We start from the raw sequence: 18346 nt of genomic DNA, 5'->3' as shown, positions 1-18346 counted from the left end.
AGTTTGAGCCCCGCATCAGGCTCTGTGCTGACAGCTCAGAGCCTGGAGCCTGCTTCGGATTCTGCGTCTGCCCCTCCCCCATGGGCTCTCTCTCTCTCTGTCTCTCTCTCTCTCTCTCTCAAAAAATAAACATTAAAAAAAATTTTAAGTCTATTCTATGCAATCTTTCTGTGTTTTAGGAGGGCACTGGGTGAGGAAATAGCTACATTAGTTCAGTCTGTCATGTTGCCAGAAGTTCCTCTCTAGATGTTTTTTTTTTTCCTGGTTTTGTTTTAAAGTAGGCTTCATGCCCAGTGCAGAGCCCGATATGGGGCTTGAACTCACAACTCTGAGATCAAGACCTGAGCTGAGATCAAGAGTCAGACACTTAACCGACTCTGCCAGCCAGGTGCCTCTAGATTTCCTTTATTTTAGCATTATTCCAAACAATCCCTATGTCTGTGAGGTACATTATAGTTTGCAAAGGGCTTTCACATACAATCTCTGCTTTAATCCTTCCAACAACTTTAAGAAATAAGTATTACTGTTCCCATTTTACCAAGAGGAAAACTGAGACTCTAAAGTGTAACTTTAATCCTACCTTTTGGACTTCGAATCCAGTGCGTTTCATAGCTTGGGTTTATAAAAGGAGCTTGCCTTTTCTTGACCGCCAGCTCGGACCCGCCCCCAAATTGTCCTGATCACTTGCTCTTCATGTAAGGCCCTCTGAGAGGCTCCTCCTGCCTGACACAGCACAGCCCTTTGGCTCTAACCTTCTCCAGCTCAGCTCCCCATGCTATGCCAGTCCCCTCCGGCCCCATTTGGCCTCAGTGGAAATTATGGGGTATATACGGGCCACGCACGGCCAATGGAGAGACAGACCAGCAGCTTGTCCTTACGGTCCTTTATTCACTCACCGCTAGGCCATTTTTATGCCTCTACACTAAAAAGGGCAAGTACTGAATATATGTATGTTGGGGTACAGGAAAAAAAAATCAGAAAAGCCAGGGCTCGTCCGGGATTTGAACCCGGGACCTCTCGCACCCTAAGCGAGAATCATACCCCTAGACCAACGAGCCACTGATGGTTGTGCTTGGCCAGATGTGCCTTCCCTGCCACATCAGCAGCAGGCAGAGTGTGTGGTTCCTAGAGGCAGACTCTTCTCCCAGGCTGGCAGCCAGCCCAGGCCGGCTGCGCTCCAGCGGGCCTTGCCTCTCCCGTGGCTCTCTCCGCACCTCCCTGGCCCACAGCAGGGCCACACAGATGCCCCACGCTCCAGGCATTCCCCTTCTTCCCCACGACCAGCCGCCTCTCCCCCAGGGCCACCATGTGGACTTTGTGGGAAAGGACAGAGAAGAAGCCGGGGTCCAGCGACCTCCACTTTCCAGGGGAGCCCCAGGTCTGAGGGAGCCTGTCTAGCAGCCCCGGCACCCCATGAAGAACAACACTTCTTTCTTACCTCCTGATCAGATCACCAGGAAAAAAAAAAAAAAAATCCTCCAAATCCATCAACCTCCTCGAAGAGGAAGCGGAAGACTGACGCAGGTCACCTTGACTAGATGACGCTTGCTAAGTCACTCAATGTCTTCATCTGTCAGCTGGGGAAGTGACACCTGCCCTGTGTGCCTTCCAGGGTGATTCTCACCTGAGGATCAGGTGGGGCAACGTCTGTGCAAGCAGTCTGCGAACTGTAAGGTGCTGTGCGAGGCAGAGGGGTTATTATGATGGCAACGTGAAGGGGCGGGGGCGGGAAATCATAGGAAAGTTGCCCTTTAATGCTCAGTATGGGCCAGGCAGTGTGTTCTGTGCTTTACAGATCTTGTAACAACCTTGTGAGATAGGTGTCATCCCCACCGTAAGAAAAAGAAACTTCTCCACATTCGGCTTACAAGAGGCACATTTATCTAAATGCGAAGGCTGTTTTAAAGCGGTGCACGCTGCTACCCAGCCTTTCTAGCAAAGCGGCGGTGGGAAAACATCCTGTAAATACTCACACTCCCTCCCACGCCCCAGCCTACCCTGCTCCCCCTGCCTGGGGACGCGGCAGGAAAAACCCGCTAATGGGCTAAGTGTGGCCTGGGTGGTTTCCTTCTGGTTGGGAGTTTCCCAAATGAGAGTGAGGGGGAGGCTCGGAGCCTGGAGCCTTGTGGAAGATCCCAGTGGGCGCTGCCAGGCTCTCTTTCTTTCCGTCTCCCCCCACCCCCACCACCACCTTCTTGCTCGCGGGAGGCAGAGCCCTGTCTTCTTGTCTTCTTGGTCTCCGGGTCCAGCCTCGCGTCTGGCGCTTGTCAGCCCTGCTGACAAGCGACGCCCAAGCACGTCTGCGTGCTGGGCTCTGTGTGATCACTCTACCAGATTGATCTCATCTCATCTTCGCAGCACAACTGTTGTTGTAGACATCGCTTAGCAAACGTCTGTGGAATGAATGAAGGAGTGAGTGCGTACGTGAAAGAAAAGTCTCGGGAGAGCACACCAAAAAATCACTAGGGGCAACAGATATTCAGGTCAGTCCGCATCTCTTGGCTCCAAGTAGAAACCACAAGGCTGAAGAACCCCTCCTGCTCTCCGACCTTTTAAGCAGGCTTCCTAATGAACTAACTCCTCTCTGGGATAGGCAGCAAGGATGGCCCCTGGCTTTAGGGACAGGATCGGCGCGCCTGCGTCTGTATCCGGGGGGGAGTTTCATGGTCTCCATCCAGGAGTGCCGGGCCGGGCAACTGGTTCCAACTAATCGTGGCCAGAGAGAAAGGCAACAGCTCATCTCTTGTAAAACCGTAGAGACTTTTTTGGGGTAGCTGTTCCCCAGCTATAAACTGGCTGATAAATAATAGCACACTCAGCGCGTCATTCTGTACCTCAGCACACATTCCCTAAATTGCTCCTGTTGGTGGATGTGCCCGGAAGTGATGTCGCTCCAAGAAGAGGCTCCTAGGGGGTGAGAATGTTTTAGGGATGAGACAGGGGTTGGACTCCAGCCAGTGCTTCTCTCTGGGGGTGCTGTTCGAATTTGTGGCAGGATCATTCTTCTTGGTGGGGCCTGTCTGGAAGAGTGCCCTGCCCACTAAATACCAGCAATCGCTTCTTCACTGTGGAGACAGTCGGAAAACACTGCCCCCCGCCCCGCCCCCCGCCGCCCCGCACGCTTCCAAATGCCTCCAGGATGGCAGGGGTCTGGGGAGAGGACCCACTGGCAGGTGGGGACCCACTGGCACCTACCATACATTTCTTTTCCGGGCTAAAATCACTGCGGCCTTGCTGTGGGCACTGGGGCATTAGGCCCTCGGTGACTTGTTTGACTCTGCGTTTAACAAGCCACAGATGGAGCTCTCTGGGGAGAATGGTGACACTACTTCTAGGGGCTTCCTCCTTTTCCTCCCAAGAGGGGATGGCTTTCGGTCAGGCAGATCCTTTGACGATTCCTCATTTCTACAACAGTGGGTAGACCTTACTCTGATCTCAGCATCTGTCTGGAGAGGCCTTACAGGTCAGTATTTAATAGACAGCACTGTCACAACACATCATCTCAAGCTCATTGTCACCTCCTGCGTGCCAGCGACACAGCAAAAGCCACATCTGGAGAGGGGAACTGGGTGTCTGGGAGCCTGGGTGCGAAATAAGCTTATTTTTCACTGTATATTCCTTAGTACTTTTTGAATTTTCAGTCTTGGACATATCTATAATCCACTCAAAAACAGAAATTAAATTATGGACATCTAAGCATTGAGAAGCAATGATTAGAGAGGGCAAGGAGAAATGTATTTCGAGCCCCCAGGGACCCAAAAGGTCCTTGGGATCAGGGCAACCCAGCAGAGTGGGTATTCGGTGCTCAGCCTAATGGTTCTGGTTTATGTCCAGTTCTGATTTATGCTTTGTGTTGAGTCCATATTGAGAGGTCATACTCAATACCCAATCCTGTGAAACTGGTTGTTGTGTCTACTCGGGAATGTTGTTGAGGACAGTGTTTATCATAAGACACTGATGTCTCCTTTGTGAGGTCCCGAGGGAGTCATTCTTGTCTGTCATAATCCCAAGAACACAAAACCAAGAAGAGTTGGTTTGCATTTATTTTCCGGACACTGAATTCTGCAAATGTGTAGCTGCTGGAAAGCACGAATGTGCGGTCATTTTTCAATTCAATTTCTGACTCTTGAACTTCCCACTGCTGTTCTCTTTCTCCTTTTGCTTCTACATTTGATTCAGGACTTCTTGTTGTGTCCCATATATTCCCGCAAACCTCCCTGAAACTATTTCCGGAAAAGGTGGGCGTATAAATGAATAAACTCCTAAAAAGAATAGGAAAAAAAAAAAAAACAAACCCATATGCTAAAACTATTCAAAAAATATCCTCCTTTTCTAGGACTTTCCTTTTTTTCTGGACAATCAGAACAACTAGAAAAACAAATTTCCTCTTGACTCTTTTCCATTTGGTTCTGGACATTTATACATCCAAATCTAGATCAGCGGTTTTTAACTGGAGGGGAGGGGGCAGGGGGTGGTTTGGCCTCTCAGGGGATATTTGTGTCTGGAGACATTTTTCGCTATCACGATTGAGGTCTGTTGGCATCCAGTGGGCAGCGGCAATAGGATGCTAAACATCCTACAATCCAGTAGACAGCCCCCTGACGACAAAGAATTATCTGACCCAATATATCAATAATATGGAGGTAAAGAAACCCTGGTCTAAACATACCTAACCAGGGCGCCTGGGTGGCTCCGTCGTTAAGCGGCCAACTTCGGCTCAGGTCATGATCTCATGGTCCGTGAGTTCGAGCCCTGCGTCGGGCTCTGTGCTGACAGCTCAGAGTCTGGAGCCTGTTTCAGATTCTGTGTCTCCCTCTCTCTCTGACCTTCCCCAGTTCATGCTCTGTCTCTCTCTGTCTCAAAAACAAATAAACGTTAAAAAAAAATTAAAAAAAAAAACATACTTAACATAATCTTGTGTAAAGCCTTAGTATATATTATCATGTTCCTAAACTAATAAAGTGACTTTAAACTTGAAAAGAGCACTGTCTATGTTAAATGTACTTAACGTGCCTTCAGTTTTTATATCATTACCCTCCACCTTTACCACAGCCATCATCCTCAAAATCTTCCTGCTCCCTACTCCATGGCTTCCGGACTCCAAAAACGTGTTGTCCCCTGGGTAGAAGGTACCAGTAAGACCCTGTACTTGGCTAAGGCTCTTTTTGGCCTGAGCTGCCGCCCCTCCCCCACCGGCTCCCAGAGCAGCTGCCCCATCTCACCAAGGGCTGGGTTGCTCCCAGCTTGGGCCCACTGCCCCTCCCTCTGAGGGTGTGTGGAATAAGGTGGGAAGGGACTGTGTGGAAAGGTTTCAGGACAGACCTAGGAGAGGCCAAGGGTGCAGCCACTTGGCCTGGGTAGTGCGAGTGAGAGGGCCTGGGTGTCTTTGGCCTACATCAGCTGCCTTGGCAGGCCGAGCCCAAGGGTTCCTGTCAGAACCATGTACAGAGGTGGGCACCTCAGCTGAGCCCTGAAGACAGCAGAGGCTGATTCGCTCCACTCAGCACAGGCTCACGGGCCACCTGCCCTGCCCAGAGGTAGACAGAGCCTTAGGGATGGCCTCTGGTCCCGGTCATAAGGGCCTGCCCAGGACAGAGGACCAGCTGACCCAGGCAACCCAGGGGAAACCCAGTGGCCTTGCAATTCCTGGATGCTTGACCGGGTCTCTGCCAGGATCCTACCTGCGGGCGAGCGTCTGTGGAGTGTGTGTGTGTCTGTATGCACGCATGTACGTGGGGACGTCGTCTCCACAAATGGCTGACAAGACTCCTTCTAGCCTTTCTAGCTCAGGATTCAAAGGACATAGACTTTAGTCCTAAGGGGTGGCCTTTTGGAGTTCCAAGTGGCCTTTTGGAGTTCCAAATGGAAAGCCAGAAGTGTTTGCCCAGTTCCTCTAACCTGCTGGGAATCAAACTCAAAACTCTTTCTCTGCTGCCCTGGATGGCAGCCGAAACAATCTGCTCAGGCTTCACACCTGAAGCACCTCTTGCTTTTTGCTGGGCTCCTCGGTTAGTCCTCCGTGCATAGCTCAGCAGGCAGCCTAGCATTTGGAGGGGGTTTGCATGCAGAGTTGAAAGCTTCCTCTCCTGTGGCTTCCTTCCTTTTAGAAAACCCACCTTCAGTCTTCAGCTACTCTGGGGTCCCCCAGACTCCGTCCTCTGACTCTGCAAGCCGTAACGGCTGGGACTTTCTGCTTGAATTCCGGCTGTCCCTTGCCATCTAGACTGGGGAGTGCCCTCAGGAAAGAATCCACTTTAATGGAGATGGTTCTGGTCATTCAGGGATTGGGTCGTTGACATCTCTGCCTGCTTTGGGGTACTTGATAGCACTTTCCAGTAGTGGTTTTTCGCGTTTTGTCCGGAGTTGATGATTTTTACCCACGGGAGGGATTCATCTGATACAAACTGCTATGCCATCAGGGGGCCATCCTTTCACGTATCAGTATTTAAAGTGTGTCACCTTTATCTCTGCATTCTGGGTCTGCGGAGGTGGAGAAGACAGTACATTCAGAGCTGAGGTATAGTGTTGAGTGTAGGCACAGGTGGAGCTTAGAGCACAGCTGGCCTCACTGGGTGGGGGGGCTGCACGGAAGAGGTCTTGACTTAGGCTGCGAGAGCCCGGCAGGACTCCAGGGCAGATAGGGCAAGACCGTGGTAACTTGAGTACTGCTGAGCTAAAGGCGGGGGGCCCGTGAGCAAAGCAACCTCAGACGGGCTGGGGGCGGGGTGGGGTCTGAGTAGAAAACATACATCCTCTGGGTAGACTCAACACGAAGAAACAGAAGCAGCCAGGGAGGCCTTAGACTTCAAGCATTTTCAAATTGCCCCGTACCCATCTGTGAAGGCTGTTGACTAAGGTGCTCCCTGGGTGCTCCCCGTTCCCTGCCCCTTCCTGCAGCCTGAGGCCGGTTCCCAGGCTGGCCGTGAGCCCAAGACCTCTGGAAAGGGAGACTTAGGGACCACCTTCCACAAAAGAGCAGATGGGTGCGGAAGCCTGTAGGGACGTGGTGGTGCCAGAAGCCAAATGCAAAGTCACGCCCTCAATAGCGCCATTCAGAGAACGCACACACAAAAAAGTGATGAAGCATCTCTATTAAATATGGGTCAGCATCTCCCAGTTGCAGTGAGCTGACTCCGCCTATTCATTCCGGCACCCAGCACTGCATGTCGATTCTTTGAGCCCAATATTTTTATCCTCTCAACACGCAATCGGCTTTGGACCCACAAAAGGAGGTTTAGGTGGGGGCTTGGACATCTCTAATCTCAGAATTTGTCCTTAGGAGGCTTAGGATCAGTACTGATCGTTCAAGGAGACCAAAAGTGGCTTTGGCGAGAGGGTTCTTTGCAAGGTGGGGGAGAAGTGGCGGGACGGTACTCTATAAGAGGAATCAGAGGGTGGGGGGCGTCCCATGAGTAAGATGACAGGGGAGGAGGAGTTTTTTCTGTTCAAGAACATTTCCTTGGTGGGGCCATGGGATGGGCCTCAGTACCACATTGCCCCTGTCTGGGCCTTCCGCCTCCAGGCGGTCTTCATGGGCTTTGTCTTCTTCGTAGGAACACCACTCAATGCCACGGTGCTGGTGGCCACCCTCCGCTACAGAAAGTTGCGACAGCCACTCAACTATATTCTGGTCAATGTGTCCCTGGGGGGCTTCCTCTACTGCGTCTCCTCGGTCTCCATCGTCTTCATCACCAGCTGTCACGCATACTTCATCTTTGGCCGCCATGTTTGTGCTTGGGAGGCCTTCATGGGCTGTACGGCAGGTACGCAGGGGAAGGAGACTGGGGGGGGGGGGGGGAAGACAAAGGACTGCTCTAGGATTGGAACCAGGAACCAGACTGTTGGGTTAGAGTGGGCCCCTAAAGAGGAGTCTGGGGAAAAGGAGTTTGGTGCTTTTTCTCACCGGGGTATAAAGCAGCACAGACTAGAAGTCTGACCAACTGAGTCCCAAACTCCACACCAACCACCAGTCCAACCCTTTGTCTCCCTATGCTTGTTCCACCCTGTTAGTATTCCATTCTGTCTGCCAGGCCGGGTGGGCCCATCTACCCCCAATTGCCCTCACATTTCACTACAGGTCTGGTGACAGGCTGGTCACTGGCCTTCCTGGCTTTTGAGCGCTACCTGGTCATCTGTAAGCCCTTCGGCAACTTCCGCTTCAGCTCCAAGCACGCGCTGATGGTGGTCCTGGCTACCTGGACCATTGGTATTGGCGTCTCCATCCCACCCTTCTTTGGCTGGAGCCGGTGAGAGTGTAGGGCAGTGGTGCTAATTTAGCTAGGAGCTCAGGTTGGCGTGGGTGGAAAGAATTGAGGATGACCTTCGTCTCTGACCTCCGCTTTTAACGAGCGGGTGGAGTAGGTGAGGGCAAGGGCTGTGGGAGGCAACTGCTAACATTTATCCTGCAGTTGGAATTGCTATAGCCTCAGCTGGTAAAGACAGAAACTGCCCCTGCCTGAAGGTCCGTGGGCATCCTCTGGGTTCTAAGTGGAGAGCATAATCCAGGATCTCAGCTCCACTCCACTCATTTCTGTGGTGAACCCCGCGGTGAGCAAGTGCCTGTCCAGTGGGTGAGTGCTTGGTCCCATGCAGGTTCATCCCCGAGGGCCTGCAGTGTTCCTGTGGCCCTGACTGGTACACCGTGGGCACCAAATACCGCAGCGAGTACTATACCTGGTTCCTCTTCATCTTCTGCTTCATCGTGCCTCTCTCCCTCATCTGCTTCTCCTACACGCAGCTGCTGGGAGCCCTCAGAGTCGTGAGTGATTTGTGTGAGGCTCAGGGAGGAGGGGGTCGGGGGCTCCAAGATGGGAGAGAAGAATGGGTGAGTGCTTCAGAACATAAGACCTCTGGGGGCATCTGGCTGGCTCAGTCGGAAGAGCACACAATTCCTGATCTTGGGGTCGTGAGTTCGAGGCCCACGTCGGGTGTAGATTACTTAACAAACTTAAAAAAAGAAAGAACGTTTGACATCTGGAAATGTTCACAGCCAGGTAGAGGAGATACCCGAAAGCAGTGAAGGAAGTGGGGGCAGGGAGAATGATGAAATGGTGTGAAGAGTAGGGTGGGGTCCTCTCTGCTCAAATGTGTGTCAAGAGATTCTTGTGATCCCTTCCAATGTCAAAGACCAGACAGCCATCTCCATCTAGTCTTCCTCAAGGAAGGAGAACAAGAGGAGCTAGGCCAGAAGCTGGGACAGAGAGAGGCAATGGGAGCGGATGCCGCCCTGGTGGAAAAGGGTTGAGATCTGGGAGTTGAGGGCCGGGAAGAGGATGTTTCTCTGTGCTCCGCCCAGGTCGCAGCCCAGCAACAGGAGTCAGCCTCAACCCAGAAGGCAGAGCGGGAGGTGAGCCGCATGGTGGTGGTGATGGTGGGATCCTTTTGTGTCTGTTACACACCCTACGCTGCGATGGCCATGTACATGGTCAACAACCGTAACCATGGGCTGGACTTACGGCTTGTCACCATTCCCGCCTTCTTCTCCAAGAGTGCTTGTGTATACAACCCCATCATCTACTGCTTCATGAATAAGCAGGTAAAGCTCTCTATTTACATTCCTATGAGACTCTAGTTCATGAGACCTGGTTCTTTTCTCACCAATGACTTTTAATTCAGAGCACCTTGGACTCTAGTCAAAAGGTTTCTAGGGGTGAACAAGGGAAGCTCTCGGTAATAAGCACAGGGAGAAAGGCTTGGTCATTGAAACCATGTAATAGAACCCAGAGAAAACAGAATTTGAGCCATAAAAGTCAGGTTGCTCCAAAGGGAAGGATGAGAAGTGGAAGGGTTTTGTTTTCTTGAGAAACAGATTTAACCATCACCCTAAATTCCTAGTGCTTCCATTTCACAAGTTCTTAATCCTTCCCAACTTCCAGCCTGCAGGAGCATATGCAAAGCACAGAAATAACAACATATGCGTAAGTCTCTAAAACAGTTTATCATCTGAAGGTACCAGGTGGCCTCCTATCCCAAATCCTGAAACTGAGCTAATAAAAAAACCCAAGCTCAGATGAATCTAGGAGAGTTCCTATCTTGTGGGGCAAACCCCCTGCTTTGAGAATTCTTAATAGCTGTTTTGTTTCCTTCGTCTTCAGAGATGGGACTCAAAACTCTTGGATGGAAACAAAATTGGCAATCCTTTTCAACTGGGAGCACCTTCTAGTAATGGAGGGGTGGGTGGGTAGGCCTACTCTGGCACCACTTTTGAGTGTGTCTTATTGAGGCAGGTTGCTTTGTGAGGTTTCCCAACAGTGGAACCGCTGAGCCAAAATGTGGAGGGATTACTGTTGTAGGCCCTGCAGTAGCTCTCAGGATTGGGAAGATGTATTCCAAACCACGAGGAGATGCTGGGTATATGGCACTGTGCGAGGCTTTGGAGATACGGAGAATGAGATCTCTTGCCATTTCCCGATGTCATCTCTTCTGTACTGGTCTGCATGGGACTAACTCCAATTCTGCCCTTTCCTTCCAGTTCCGAGCTTGCATCATGGAGATGGTGTGTGGGAAGTCCATGACAGATGATTCTGAAATGTCCAGCTCCCAGAAAACTGAAGTTTCTGCTCTCTCTTCCAGCCAGGTTGGCCCAAACTAAGGAGCCATATTGGCTTATTTGCAGCAACTAGGATTTCACATTTAGGGAATTCCTTCTTTCTCTCAAAAACCAAGCTACTAACAAATGCAGAAGATGGGAAGGGGAATATGGCAAATTTGGGGCATCAACTTCCCATTTTCCTACCATTCCTTTCCTGCCTACAAAGCTGCTGTTCCAGCTGGGTCTACTATAGACCACTCCAAAGGCCATGTCAACAATCCTCCAGTTCTAAGTGGCACCATTGACAGCACCTGAGAGCTGATTTCTACATATGGGGCAACTATAAAGGAGTATGGCTGATTTTTCAGTGTATGGGTAACAATTATCTTCCTTTTCAATAGCTTTTTCCCCCGCCCTTACTGGGGCTCTCTTCTAAGATGATACAATCTGAATTAGAACAAACATAAACATCTTAGAAATGGGAGAGATAGATAGAAAGAACAAACTAAACCTCAAGTAGGCCCCAAATAGGGGTTTGAAAGAACTTCTTTATGCCATTACCGCCAATCATCACTATAGCTCTGGCAGGGACAGCTGTGTCCAGAAGCTCCTGAGCCAGCATGAATTATTCCAGGTGCTCCCCACCCAATTTGGCTAAACCTATATATCTGTCTTAAGCTGTGTATTAATAGTTAATTCTCTTCACGTTCTCAGAATGAATTTACACACCTTTATACAGTTTATAATGTTCAAAAAGTGTTGAAAAAACTGTTTTACCTTGTACTTTATGCTCCCCCTGTAAAAGCCTTTTTGAAATAAAAATCAAGATAAATGTCGTGTGTACATTCAGGAATGCCTTGTGTTTGGTATCAGATAATTATGTAATGAGCAGCTGGGCTCTTCTCCAGTTATACAGCCTAAGGAAAGCAGAGAAGGGGTACAGCTGTAGTGAGAAGGATGACAGAAGATTTCAGAAATAAGAAAGGGGTAATTAATCTGGGAGAAGGCAGAACTTATCTGGGATGGGAGGGAGTACAGTAAACCTCTGGGAGACCTCCTTTTCTTTGACATTTTATAGCACCTGTAATTCTAAGCAAGAGTTCCATTTCTTAAAAGAATAAAGGACATATGTACCCCACAACGAATGTAAACAGTTTTATTTAGAAACAGATAGGTACCTGTTTGCATTATAGAATATAAAACTTGGTTTACACTCTATAAAAAATAACCAGTATCCAAATTCAAGAGAGCTAGCATTCACAGAACACACAATGTGGGTGTGTAGCCACTGTTCACCAGCCTCAGGCTTGACTTAAACCAAAAAGATAATCCAGGGGGATCATTAGAGATTAGAGTATAACACTTGCTGCTGAGCACCCAGCATCCAGAAGTTGCCATTTTAGCGTATTGAAGGTTTGCTTTCTAAGTGAGTAACTTTAACATAAGGCCTGGGTTCTCTGTACCTAGTGAGCTGTGAGGCTGTCTTGCCACACAACTCATGTGCTCTCTTTAATCCCAGTTGACATTATTATCTCTGATCTTAACAATAAAAATGGGGAATCTGGAGAGCAGAGATTTCCACTCCCCTATGCTGGGGTTAAACTTTAAAAGAGTTTATCTACTCTCAAGAGCTCAATGCAAAGGCCAGGATGAAGTTACATGATAATCCGGCATTTTACCAGGCCAAGTAGTCCACCTCAACATGATCATGGAAGACCAAAGGATACACCTAGGTTCAGATTATAATAATCACCCAGCACCACCTGAATGTATTATCCATAAAGATACATGAAATAATAAAGGTTAGATATACATATATTTATCTTAATAACCTGAGGGCTAAAAAAGTTTGGAATACAATTCTTCTTCTCAAAAGAGGTCCATCTGTAAGAAAGGGACCAAAAAAGACAGAGTTCATATTACATAAAATATGGGCAAAGTGTGTTGGGAACAGAAGGTGGCTTCTTCAGCTCTTTCTACAATGTCCCTCTTTGACAAGGATTGGCAATCTGCTGATCCATGATAAACTTTTTGGGGGCAGTGGGGAGAAGGGGAAATGGGGGCAAAGGGAGTGTTGGGTCAAAGGCAAGAAGGTTGAGCAATGGTCCTCAAACCAAAGAGTCCTCTATGTAGGCCCTCTCATCTTTGAGTCTGAGTTCAAGCTCTTCAGCTGACACAGAAATAGGCCTGGTAGTAAGTGGTTAGCATTCTGAGGTATGAGGATCCCTGGTAAATTCAGCAGCATGTGGTTTTTGGAAACCAGCCCACAAGATAAGAACACTGCAACCAAGCTCCTAACTAATACTGCTATTTAACCACTGTCTGAAAGAGAAAGGAAAGGAAAAAAAAAAAAAGTCCCCAATACATTGGGAGGTTGTAAGCTTCATTTCATGTAAGGGGGTCCAAATAATCTATTTTAGGGTTTCTTAACAGAACCCTCATTCAGTGATCATTTCTCTTGTTAAAGGCACTTTCAATGACATAATTGGAAAGGAATACAATTTGACTGCAGTGAAAGCAAGATTAATTCCTAGAACACCTGGGGAGATAGGAGCTGAATGGGGCACTTACAGTGATTCAATAGGCAAGACAGTCTTGAGCACTTCAACAGATGCACACCCAGAAAAAAGTGTGCCCTGAAAACACTTGTATTTTTCCCTTAATTTTCCAGCTGTTTCTATGTATAACTCTGTAAAGAGATCACACTCACTACTTGATTTTCAAGACACTGGCCCTAACTCTTCCCACCACAGCTGTGCCCAGCAAAATTAGCAAACAGCTAGTCCTACTGGGAAGAAAAAAAATGAACAAAATCAAGTCGAGCCAAGCTTCCTGACAGCACAGGGATCTGTCCTTGCCCAGATAATGCCACGATCAATTGCTGGACCTATAGCAACTGAATGGACTACGTGGCCCCTACTACTTATAAAACATACTTTCAACAGGCAAGGTTAAGTGTTCTCTCTAAATATTAATTGTGGGGCATTTTTTTTTCCCTTTTCTCTCTCCTAAACATTTCTCATTGATCTCAGGCTTTAAAAAATTAGTTAAGTCAGAATTATAAAAATTATATGGCAAGGGTTGAGAAAGAGTGAAGGGCTAATATTTGCCTACAAGCGTGAGTTGAGGATGTTGATCCTTCATATCATACTCCCAACCAGAGAACAAATACAAAAATAAACACACCATGTTATACATAATACAAAGTGTAAATCTACAAACACAAGTGTACTAATTAGAGTTGTTCCTCAGAAGCACGGTTCCCTCCAGTCCCTCAAAGAGGAGGAGGAATGGGGACGGGATGGTTTTCATTACGCCTTTTCAGGTCTTAAAAAAAGTTTGTAATAACAGTCTCAGTAGCGCAAACAATTTCATGTGAAACCAGAAGCTGTAAAAATAAATTACTTTTGAAGAAATGCAGGTTCTTCTGTCTGCAGCTCAGAACTCATCGTGTCGTACTAAGGCCTCACCAAAATCTGTGGCCTGGCTGCCCACAAATAAATCATACTTGTCAACAATCTCCTCCTTGGTAAGCTTGCCATCCTGAAACCAGAGAGAAGAGTGAACTGCAGCAAAACAGATTTCCCATTTCAAATTTAGAAACCCTGCTATAGAACAAAAGGGGTTAGGATTTGAGATTCTAATTCCACTAAATTAAATGGGAACTCAATCCTCATCCCTGACCCCTTCCACATACAGAGGGAAGAAAGCAACAATTAATACATTTTTCTTATTAAGTTAAAACTGGAAGAATGGAAATAATATAGCTCAATAACTTAATGCTAGAGATATGTCAAGCAAGATGTGGGACATCTTCTAGGTATAGGTAAGAGATAGGAAGAACTGGGTAAAATAAAGTGAATCAAGTCACTGCCTCACAGGAACAATGAAATCTGCTAACATCCTTACATAGTCCTCACCCCCACTACACTCTAGCCACCAATCAGATTCCAGACATAACCCCAAATGAAGGCTGAGACACTCATCTCAAACATTACGTAAGCCAGATTCCCAAGATTTGACCTTATGAGTTTCTTTTTCTCACATAGCTCAGTCAGGACATAGCACTTGGCTACTTTAAGTGACTGAAGCAAGAACTCAAAACAGACCGACCCTTAAAAAGGCTTGATGATAAAACACTGCATTTGAAACAGAAGACAGGCTTAGATAGGAGAAATATTCAGAATATAAACCCCGCCCCTGTCTTTAGATTGACTTTCAGCTCACTCTAAGCAAAGCATTCATATTGCTGAAAAGGTGACAGGGCTTAGTGATAATACCACTCTTTTAATGAACCAAATGCCTCAGATAATTGATTGAGGACAATTTTAACAGGCTCCAGAGAAAAGCTGATTTACAACCTAACTACTAAGAATTTAGTTTTAAAAAGCATATTTAAGAAGGAAATGATCAGGGTGCCTGAGTGGTTCAGTCGGTTGAGAGTCTGACTTCGGCTCAGGTCATGATCTCACGGTTCGTGACTTTGAGCCCTGCATTGGGCTCTGTGCTGACAGCTCGGAGCCTGGAGCCTGCTTCAGATTCTGTGTCTCCCTCTGTCTCTGGCCCTTCCCCTCTTGAGCTCTGTCTCTCTCTCTCAAAAATAAATAAACATTAATAAAAAAAAAATTTTTTTTAATAAAAAAAAAATAAAAATAAAAAAAAGAGGGAGATGACCAACTTTGAGTAGGGAAAATGAGCCTATGATAGGTAAAAGAACAAAGGAAATAATGGGGAAAAAAAATTAGGGAAAATTTCCTGGGGATCCAAAGATAACAGATGAAGCATGCTGGGCACAGGCTACGTACAGAGGCTCTTTGCTGAAGCCAAATGCCTCCAATGGTGTGAACACTGGGCAAAGGGATTTCTAAAATGAGATCAGATAGCTAGCACTGCCCTGTAAGTTTTCAATCGCCAACTTAAGATTTGTAGCAGACTTAGACTAATTAAGACCTTACATGCTCTGTGTACCTCAACAGGAATGTTTTAGGTAATCCCCTAGAAACAGACTTTGATCACTGCTAGGTTGTTTGGGCCTGGCCAGACTTACCTTGTTCTGGTCTGATTCATACACTAGGTGCCTGGCTTCTGCCTCTGCATGATCATAGTCTGAGGGGAGGATCCAGTCTTTGGTCTCTTCCTTGTCCATCTTCCCATCACGGTTCTTATCTCGAAACTCAACAAATTGTTCTCTTTCTGTCTTTACCCATTCTGGCTCATCAGCATTTCCATCATGGCTGTACATGTCACCTACGTACATAGACATACATAATACAAAAGGTGAGTATTTTTCCCAAGACTGCCACATGCTAATCTGGCTTAACTTTTCCCCCATCTGGAACGTAGTAGCAGTTACAAGGCTATTTTATAGGTCAGAGAGGCCTGAGAAAGCAAGGCATTTTCCTGAGGTTTAATTAATGACCTTTAAGAATATTTCCAGCTGTTGATTTTGAGTTAGTGAGTCCAAAAAGAATCCTTAGCCCTTAAAAATTGAAAAAATAAAGGGAGATGACTAACATCCAGAAAGATAAAGGCTAACTTTCAAAAGATAGTTGTTTCCTACATTCCTTTTCAATCCAAGGTAACTAGTTAAACCTGACTATTGGTATTAGAAAGGTGCTATTTTAAATTCTCAAGAAAACTTGAGAAGTGTAGACTAGAAGCCCAAACTGTCTACCAATTACTAAGTATACTTCAGAACATTTTTTTAAGAACCTACTTCTAAAAATAATAAGGGGTATTTTCTTATATAGCCATAATGTCATTATCATGTTTCACAAAATCAATTTTTTGGTATTACTGAATACTCAGTCCAAATCTGAATTTACTATTATCTTCTAAAGCTAGTTTGTTCAAATTACTTCTATGAATGCTGGTGGCTAAGAAGTTGGTATTGTATACCTGAATTTTACTAGATTTAAAAGTTAAGGTACTTTGAAATTCAGTATATACAACCAACAGAGATTCTTCTTTACAGCTATTTAAAGATACCAATTTTAAAATGTGCAATAAAATACTGTTTCGTCAAAATTTTTTTAGAATTATGTGAATGAAAAAGTCTGAAGATTCCTGAGGTCTACATCAGTGTATGTGCATTGTATGCAAGGTACGGGAGCATACCTTATATACGTCTAAATGGTTTCCAGCAGTTCTAAGCAAAGGTATTTAGTTGTGGTAAAGGTTTTATATGTAGGAACCCACAAAATGGAGACGGCCCAAGTCACAAATCTGAACACAAGTTAGCCTGCACTTAGAGGAAACACCATACTGCCAAGGAAATTTAACGTACACCAATCACAATCCTCCAACTCAGATTCAGCTAGTTTACCTGACCCTAGAAAATAGGACCTGCTAGCCAGTCATGCTGTTTCTACGCTGCTGCTTCTAATGCTCTATAAAACTCGGCTCTTGCCCAAAATCCCTTGGGAAGAGAGCGCTCCACTGCGTGTTGGGCACAATGATCCCCAGTCTATGGGCTGTTTTCCCTTGAATAAAGGATGAACTCATTACTAAAATGTATTATTGTCACCTGACAGTCGGTACTGTCATTTTCCTGAACTTGAGGGCTAAGAGTAGAACTACTTGTTTGTTTTTTTTTTAATTTTTTAACGTTTATTTATTTTTGAGACAGAGCATGAACGGGGGAGAGGCAGAGAGAGAGGGAGACACAGAATCTGAAACAGGCTCCAGGCTCTGAGCAGTCAGCACAGAGTCCGACGCGGGGCTTGAACCCACGGACAGTGAGATCGTGACCTGAGCCGAAGTCGGACGCTTAACCGACTGAGCCACCCAGGCGCCCCGAACTACTTCTGTTTTAAACAAAGGAGGAGTACCTCAGGACAGGACTTGCCTGTTTTTTTCTATGCTACAGCACATTCAGAAAATGTAATATTTGTATGATCCACCGGGCCAGTGCCCTGCCTTAGCTGTCCTGTGGGTCAAGACCTTTCATAGTACACATATGGGGAAATTCTGAATTACAGAGGAAATAAATGTGTGCTTAAAAGACATACTTTTTTTTAAGTATTTTTTTTAATGTTTGTTTATTTTTGAGAGAGATAGTATGAGCAGGGGTGGGTCAGAGAGAGAGGAAGACAGAATCCAAAGCAAGGTCCTTTCAGCACCGAGCCCAATGTGGGGCTCAAACTCACGAACCATGAGATCATGACCTGAGCCGAAATCGGACGCTTAACCAACTGATCCACGCAAGCCCCCCAAAAGACATCCTTTTAATAGAAACTAGAATATACAATGTAATGTAAGTGCATTTCAAAGATAGATGAGTAAGGATAAAAATAATACTATTTAAATTTCTATTTAAAAAGGATTTAATCTGTATAATGACACTAAAATTAATTTTTTTGAGATTACGTTAAAATGTTCTTAGGATACATAATGCAATGCTTAGAGATGAAATGAGATGATGATTGGAATTTACTTCAAAATAATAAAAAAAGTAAGGAAATGGATTGGTTACAGATGTGAAGGGACTGGCCATGAGTAGACGGCTGTTAGGGCTGGGCACAGGTACATGGAATTCTAATTTTGTACATGTTTGCAATGTTCTACAAGTTTAAATAAAAAATTCAACAGCATAACTCATGCTAAATGTAAGAGGCACTGACCATTTGTTTATGATCTCTCTCCTCAATAGGGCAGAAACTAGCATATCCCTAGAAACTGGAAGATATTGTTTGGGGACTTTTAGGTTTACAAAGTCCAGTATCCCTGGTGTAAGTGTTTATGTTAGTTGATGGTTTGCAAAAGAAATACACACACACACACACACACACACACACACACACACACACACACACA

At 46.3% G+C, this 18346-nt stretch overlaps 2 protein-coding genes and 1 non-coding gene across 5 annotated transcripts in view; 1 reads left to right on the top strand and 2 right to left on the bottom strand.

Moving 5' to 3' along the window:
• Window positions 1–986: 986 nt before the first annotated feature.
• On the bottom strand, window positions 987–1058 carry TRNAP-AGG (transfer RNA proline (anticodon AGG)). Its single transcript has one exon. It is a non-coding gene; the product is annotated as a tRNA-Pro (tRNA).
• Window positions 1059–7290: 6232 nt separating this feature from the next.
• OPN1SW (opsin 1, short wave sensitive) lies at window positions 7291–10861 on the top strand. The gene is made up of 5 exons (XM_049641801.1): window positions 7291–7763; window positions 8078–8246; window positions 8593–8758; window positions 9296–9535; window positions 10472–10861. Exons 1-5 carry the CDS (start codon window positions 7409–7411, stop codon window positions 10589–10591), a joined length of 1050 nt encoding a protein of 349 aa, XP_049497758.1. The 5' UTR covers window positions 7291–7408; the 3' UTR covers window positions 10592–10861.
• Window positions 10862–10982: 121 nt separating this feature from the next.
• Window positions 10983–18346, bottom strand: part of CALU (calumenin) — a 31480-nt gene continuing 24116 nt past the window's right edge. For 2 of the 3 annotated variants that reach the window (XM_049641796.1, XM_049641797.1), the window contains exons 6-7: window positions 15579–15778; window positions 11674–14074 (exon numbers count right to left, since the gene is read on the bottom strand). In XM_049641796.1, the coding sequence (XP_049497753.1) occupies window positions 13970–14074; window positions 15579–15778 (305 nt within the window). In that variant the 3' untranslated portion in view covers window positions 11674–13969. Of the gene's footprint in view, window positions 11449–11673; window positions 14075–15578; window positions 15779–18346 lie in introns of those variants that run through there. The other variant, XM_049641798.1, reaches the window with a different exon arrangement.

Source organism: Panthera uncia, chromosome A2 (genome assembly GCF_023721935.1).
Source record: "Panthera uncia isolate 11264 chromosome A2, Puncia_PCG_1.0, whole genome shotgun sequence".
NCBI classification, from domain to species: Eukaryota; Metazoa; Chordata; class Mammalia; order Carnivora; family Felidae; genus Panthera; species Panthera uncia.
The sequence above is the reverse complement of the archived record's forward strand: the minus strand, read 5'-3'. Positions and strand labels throughout refer to the sequence as shown.

Coding starts and splice junctions, on each gene's coding strand:
- OPN1SW (XM_049641801.1), top strand. CDS start 7,409: ATGAGTAAGATGACAGGGGAGGAGGAGTTTTTTCTGTTCAAGAACATT. Junction 7,764..8,077: donor CTTCATGGGCTGTACGGCAG/GTACGCAGGGGA, acceptor ATTTCACTACAG/GTCTGGTGACAGGCTGGTCA. Junction 8,759..9,295: donor TGCTGGGAGCCCTCAGAGTC/GTGAGTGATTTG, acceptor TGCTCCGCCCAG/GTCGCAGCCCAGCAACAGGA.